The sequence below is a fragment of the Syngnathus acus genome, chromosome 19, assembly GCF_901709675.1.
Source record: "Syngnathus acus chromosome 19, fSynAcu1.2, whole genome shotgun sequence".
NCBI classification, from domain to species: domain Eukaryota; kingdom Metazoa; phylum Chordata; class Actinopteri; order Syngnathiformes; family Syngnathidae; genus Syngnathus; species Syngnathus acus.
Genome location: NC_051103.1, coordinates 701,742 through 708,795, shown reverse-complemented (window position 1 = coordinate 708,795; position 7,054 = coordinate 701,742). Strand labels below are relative to the sequence as shown.

The 7,054-nt window shown below is 39.5% G+C and overlaps 1 protein-coding gene across 3 annotated transcripts in view; it reads left to right on the top strand.

Moving 5' to 3' along the window:
• Positions 1 to 629: 629 nt before the first annotated feature.
• f3a (coagulation factor IIIa) overlaps positions 630 to 7,054 on the top strand; it is a 33,341-nt gene continuing 26,916 nt past the window's right edge. For 2 of the 3 annotated variants that reach the window (XM_037277499.1, XM_037277500.1), the window contains exon 1: positions 631 to 873. In XM_037277499.1, coding sequence (XP_037133394.1) covers positions 798 to 873 — 76 coding nt within the window. In that variant the 5' untranslated portion in view covers positions 631 to 797. Of the gene's footprint in view, positions 874 to 7,054 lie in introns of all 3 variants that reach the window. The other variant, XR_005101009.1, reaches the window with a different exon arrangement.

Sequence of the window (7,054 nt, the reverse complement as noted above, 5' to 3'; positions counted from 1 at the left end):
TACAGACCTTTGTTAATCCATGTGTGAGGTTACCAATTTGAAAAAAACTCTGAGTCGATATCCCGACTGGACATTGCATGCTGCTGCAGTGATTTATTGTCATCTTTTATGGGCATGCCTCAGTGGGGCTGGGTGAGTCAGGTAAGTGTTAGGTCAGAGATAAATAGACCCGTGAGGGCGGAGAAACGTATGTTAATGCAGCCACATCCAATGTGGAACATGGCACCATGAGTAAAGATGCCTCAGTTGCATTTTAGTTGTAGCAAATAGAAATTATTTTATACTTGAAGCCAAAAGAGTTTAGGACAAATTATGTTTTAAGGTAGTATTTGACCATTATTGTTATTGTCACATTATTGGACACAGAGCTCATGCTCCCTATTGAACATTATGTTGAATAATCATTGTTGTCACCGTGCAAACTCAGTGGGCTTCAGAGACACGATGGACATTCTGCAGGGATTTTCCATCTCAGTGTATGCATCTGTGTGTCGCATGTCTTTGTTGGTAAACAAAAACATGCGACACACAGATGTACATATATACAGTATATATATGTACCACATTAAACGTGGCGGACGCGCTTACGTATCACAGCAACATGTCAATGAGCTCAAGGCGGGGTCTATTTATATTCAATGTCGATAGTGAATGGATTGCACATTCAAATCGTTCGAGTCACACAAGCGTCACCGAAAGGTGTCAGTTGAGTATTGAATACACTACCGACAACAACTCCAAGAACAAAGTACACATTTTCAGCCGGATTACTTGAACCGCGTGGAATTTAACACAAAATGCTGAGGACAAAAGGGACAACAGCACTTCTGATGCTGCTAATACTCGTCTTTCTGCACTCAAATGCCGTTATAGGTGAGTTTCTCCAGTCCGCCGACTTACGTTGATCGTCAAGTCGCCAATGTGAGGTTTACTCTTGATTGCATCCAACCACATACGTATAACTAAGTTTTCGTGGTAGTGTGTGTGTGAGGGGTGGTGGTGGTGGTGGTGGTGGTGGATTGTGTTCTCGCCATTCTTGAAGACCTGCAACATAGCGTTAACGTCTGAGAAGCGCTTTTAAAAACACCAGGAGTTGAAAACATTTTAATTATAGAACAGAGAGCGAACTATGCAAACTTGGGTAATTACATAGAATTTAAAGCCAGAAATGGAGAAATATTGTAAAAAATAATTAAATACAAACATAACCTTAAATTCATTTTCTCTTCATTTTACATTTCATATATAATTTTGATATTTAAATTATAAAATTAATGAACATGCCAAATACATGAAAAAATATCCATATTAGTAAATAGGGGTTAAAACTAGTCAGTTAAATGACTTATTACCGTGATTAATTTCAACCCCCTTTTAAACCTATAAATATTTTAATCACGGGATTAAGACTCATTTTGGCCTAATATAATTTGTATTCTTTTCATGTACTGTTGCTTGGCCTAATATAATTTGTATTCTTTTCATGTACTGGTACCGCAGAAAAACTACACTTCATCAGATCTTGCGAGACCGAAAATAAACATCTAGCACACCACACTGGTGGCAATGGTCTGGGCTTGTTATGCAGAGATTTCATCAATTTTTAGAAATAAAGGCGTCACGACGAATGGTATGTTCATTTTTACAGGGTTAATATGGTGAATCAAGTTATATGGCCGCTAAGGTCAAAACAAACTTTAAAAATGGTTAGTTGCACTATAGCCGGAGTCCTTGTTTGAATTTTATATGCATGTATTATTTTTTATATTGGCCATTTTTTTAATTCTTAGAATGGACTGTTGAGGGGCTGTTTGTGTGACTTTTTATGAGTTCAATTCAATAAAAAAATGTGTCTGCATAAGAAAATCAATCCTCTTCCACATGCATCAGTGTATCTTCATGTGTCAGGGTATCATTTGCTAAAAAATGGATCAGAAAAATAATCAAGTTTTTTTTTTTTTACAATAAATACAATGTGCCATTAGCTATGATTTAACAACAAAACATTTCATTAATAGCTTTCAAATATTTTAATTGCTTGACAGAACTAGTTAAAACCCTTTATAGTTTAAGCGGCCCGTATGCGGCCCGCATGAGGATCCTGTGCGCAAGGTAAAAGTCAAACCACAGCATTTGAAGACCTGGACATTGCTTGTCCAGTGCCACATACCTTTAAAGGTTAATTAAAAATGTCCCAAAAATATTTACTAATTTCATAAATTTTCATGAATGGACCAAAGCTGCTTTGCTTTTATTTTGAAGTTGTCTCATTTCACGTACATAATGACGTATCAAGACGTGCGCATGATTGGATCGTTGTTACAAGCAGGTCACCACATGACTTTAGCCCAGAAAAATGTCTGCTCGTGCTTAAAAAAGAATGCTAGATGCTGAATGCAGAGTTTTCAACAAATATTGGACAGCTAAGTATTTATTTACGGTTGTCAGAGGTAAAGCTGTATTTAGTTTGCGGGGAGCAGATCGCCGTGTTTAAGGACTATAATTTGAATCGGCATTACGAGGCGAAACACGAGAAACTTGAATGATGCTGAAAGGGCACGAACATCGGAAGCTTTGCTAGCTAAGCTGCAAAAGCAACAAGGCTTTTTTTTTTTTTACCAAGCTTCACACATCCAGGGATGCAGCAACCTAGACCAGCTTTGTAATATCGTACAAAATTGCTCAATACAGTTAGCCGTTCTCGGAGGGGGAGTTTGTCAAAAAGTGCTTGATGGACTATGCCCTGAAAGAAAGAAGCATTTGAGCAAATCTGGCTGTCCAGGCGAATCGTGACAAGAAGGATCGAGAACATTGCGGGGAATCTGCAGCTTCAGCTGCAACACAAAGTAGCAAATTTTGACTTTTTCTTCTTGTCTTTGGACGAAAGCTGTGATGCCCACGACACAGAGCAGTTACCGTAATTTCCGGACTATAAGCCACACCAGCTAAAATCCGGGGATATTTTAGTTTTTTTCTTATATAAACCGCACCGGACTATAAGCCGCACGTGCACACGAGTTTTTTACAAAGAAAGACAGTACACAGAAAGCATGTATGAACACACTGGGACTGAAATCGGACGGACTGGCAGGTGTTACAATGGACGGTGGTCCAAATCTTACAGGGAGAAATGTCGGACTTTTGAACGTATGCAAGATAGTGACGGAGATGATATACAGCAGTGTTTTTCAGCCGGGGTGCCGCGGCACACTGGTGTGCCGCAAAATATTGTCAGGGGTGCCGTGGGAAATTCTCCAATTTGTGCGCCTGTGCGGTGTAGCGCCCGGCAGAGTAATCATATCTTCCATATCAGAAGGTGGCAGCAGCAGGTAGCGATTTGCCTTGTGCTTGCAGACGAGAAAATTGGTGACGCATGGCAGCGGCAGGTATATGGGATGCCCATGCAGGTAGCATTGACAGCGACGTTGTCATTGTGGATAGCGAGACGAGTCGATAGTGACGGTGATGGAGAAGTTTTTTTAAGAGAAAAAATGCTGACACTGTATTCAGCACACACTGGTGTGCCGTGAGAGACGTTCCGCTGTGCCGTGGGAGTGTTAAATATTAATTACGGAGCGCATTGTAAACAGGATCGCCAAACCACTGGTCAGTTCGCGCAAGGCCTGGTCAGCCACTCGCTAATCGTGCATGCGTGGAGAATCTGAGAATCTTGAGATTTCATATTGTGTCGGTCTGATTGTATTGCATCGGCACATATTCAGTTTAGGTGTGTGTTGCTGTGTGCTTTTGCTAACAGTGACAGACACTATGACGGTTGTGGTGCGTTTGTGGTCAGAGCATGCAGTTCAACCGGAGAACCTGGATTGGCTATTTTTCACATACATAAAATAAACAGTCAAGTCAAGACACCTCGACTGTGATAGCCACTCAGCTGCTGTCAGAACAGCAGAGCGTCTTTAAAAGTGACTTTGTTCTTATTGTTGCAATATTTATAGACCTAGTCTAAAACAGTAAACCAAATCACGTTGATTCTTTTATTTTAATCACAATCACTTTAAATAGTTTATTTCTTACACCGTCTAAAACCTTTTTAAAAAACTGTCACTTTTATTTAAAAAAAGGAATACAATTTAAAGAATATTTAGTATTTATTTCTATTAAATTATTCGACTCTCCATACATATATATAGGAATAGGACTTTACGTCTTTCGTTGTAATATAACTGATTTTAATATAGGAGCATAACAGATTTTTGTTGGCGGTGTGCCGCGAGATTTTTTCCAATAAAAAGGTGTGCCGTGAATGAAAAAAGGTTGGGAAACACTGATATATAGGACTGTCTCAGAAAATTAGAATATTGTGATAAAGTTCTTTATTTTCTGTAATGCAATTAAAAAAAAAAAAAGTCATACATTCTGGATTCATTACAAATCAACTGAACTACTGCAAGCCTTTTATTATTTTAATATTGCTGATTATGGCATACAGCTTAAGAAAACTCAAATATCCTCTCTCAAAATATTAGAATATCATGAAAAAGTAAACTAGTAGGGTATTCAATTAATCACTTGAATCGTCTAATTAACTCAAAACACCTGCAAGGGTTTCCTGAGCCTTGAAAAACACACAGCTTGGTTCAGTAAACTAAATCACAAGTATTTGCAACGACCCGAACTGTCTCAGTAATTATAGGCCAGTTTCAAACCTCCCATTCATAGCAAAACTTCTTGAAAAAGTAGTAGCGCAGCAGCTTATTGATTACATGTCGCCAATAATCGATATGACTCTTTTCAGTCTGGTTTTAGAGCTAATCATTCCACTGAGACAGCACTTGCTAAAGTGACTAATGATCTCCTCATAGTTATGGATTCAAACACTTCATCTGTTTTGTTACTACTCGATCTTAGTGCTGCCTTCGACACTGTAGACTTCAATATTTTATTAGGGCGTCTTAAAAGTTGTGTTGGTATTTCAGGGTCAGCACTAGGCTGGTTCCATTCCTATCTATCAGACAGGACGCACCGAGTGGTCCATGGCAATACGTCCTCTGAGCTCTATAATGTTACGTGTGGTGTCCCACAGGGATCGGTACTCGGACCAATTCTATTTAATATTTATATGATTCCGCTTGGGGACATACCGTGATTTCCCATAAATAATGCGCAAAATTTAACCAATTTATTGTCCTAAAATCTGGGGTGCGCATTATGCATGGGTACAACAATTTTTGAAGAAAATCTCCCTCGAAATAAAACTTGAAATCACCTTTCTTCTTGTTTGTTGTCAATCGCGCATCGCATTCAGCCATCCTGCCCAACACACTTAGTCAGTAAAATTCATAATTGACGACACATCGTTTGATGCGATGGTGCAATCCTTGATGGTGTGTTATTGTGAAATATTGTTTGTTTTTTAATCTCCATCGCAAACCGGATATCATACGGAGGCCGCCATGACAGTATGCGCAGAACGGATGCGCAAGACACGTCAGCTATATAAAGAGCGAGAGTTCAGTTCTCACCTATTAGTTTCAATTCACAGTTTAATTAGCAGATAACCTAAATGCGTATTACAGGTAATATTTTATTTCACAACACTTTGCCATGTTCCTTTCTTCTCTGCTGTTCACTTCAAACACGCGCCATACGAACATGTTTTTTAATCTTCATCGCAAACCGGATATCATACGGAGGCCGCTATTACAGATGCGCAGAACGGATGCGCAAGACACGTCAGCTATATAAAGAGCGAGAGTTCAGTTCTAAACCTAAATGCGTATTACAGGTAATATTTTATTTCACAACACTTTGCCATGTTCCTTTCTTCTCTGCTGTTCACTTCAAACACGCGCCATACGAACATGTTTTTTAATCTTCATCGCAAACCGATATCATACGGAGGCCACCATTACAGATGTGCAGAACGGATGCGCAAGACACGTCAGCTATATAAAGAGCGAGAGTTCAGTTCTAAATCTAAATGCGTATTACAGGTAATATTTTATTTCACAACACTTTGCCTTGTTCCTTCCTTCTCTGCTGTTCACTTCAAACACGCTCCATACGAACACAATGCTCTCGTATCAGATGCTTGCTCGAACACCTGCTCGTTTGCTGTCACAATGTACCCTACACAAATCCGAAACATTTCTCCGCTATCGAGTTTGCTAGCGCATGCGCAGTGATACTGACCGGCAGAATAACATCCGGTTGTTCCCAAAGATGATCTTTTTTCTGAAATAATTTTACGTTTACGGACTTAAGTAAGAGTCAAAATTTGGGTGCGTATTATACATGGGTACAGGCTTTTTTCCAGCATCGACATGCCATTTTTAGGGTGCGTATTATGCACGGGGGCGTATTTTGCATGGAAAATCACGGTAATACGTAAATATAATATTAGTTTTCAATGCTACGCGGATGACACCCAAATTATATATGCCGTTATCGATGACAGATCCGCGGGATTGTTGTAATCTTGAGGCGTGCCTTGCGGAGATCAAGCAATGGATGTCTCTCAACTTCCTTCGTCTTAACCCAGATAAAACTGAGATGTTGATAATTGGTCCAACTCGTTATCAACACTTATTTAAGGAAACCACTATAACTATAGATAACCGTACTATCACTCAGAGCGATACTGTAACTAATCTCGGGGTAATATTTGACCAAACGCTCTCCTTTCAAAAGCACATTAAGAATATAACCAGAATTGCGTTTTTTCACCTTCGTAATATTGTAAAGATTCGTCCGATCCTCTCGACCGGTGATGCGGAAACTATTATACATGCGTTCGTCACGTCGCGCCTGGACTACTGTAATGTATTATTCTCTGGTCTTCCTAAGTCCCGCATCAAAAGTCTACAGTTAGTACAAAATGCTGCTGCAAGGCTGCTCTCACGGACAAGAAAATTTGATCACATTACCCCTACCGTTTTTTTCCGTGTATAATGCGCCCCCATGTATAATACGCACCCTAAAAATGGCATGTTGATGCTGGAAAAAAGCCTGTACCCATGTATAATACGCACCCAATTTTCTTTTTTTTTTTTTTTTTTTTTTTAAGTCCCAATGATCGTCACACACGCAGGGA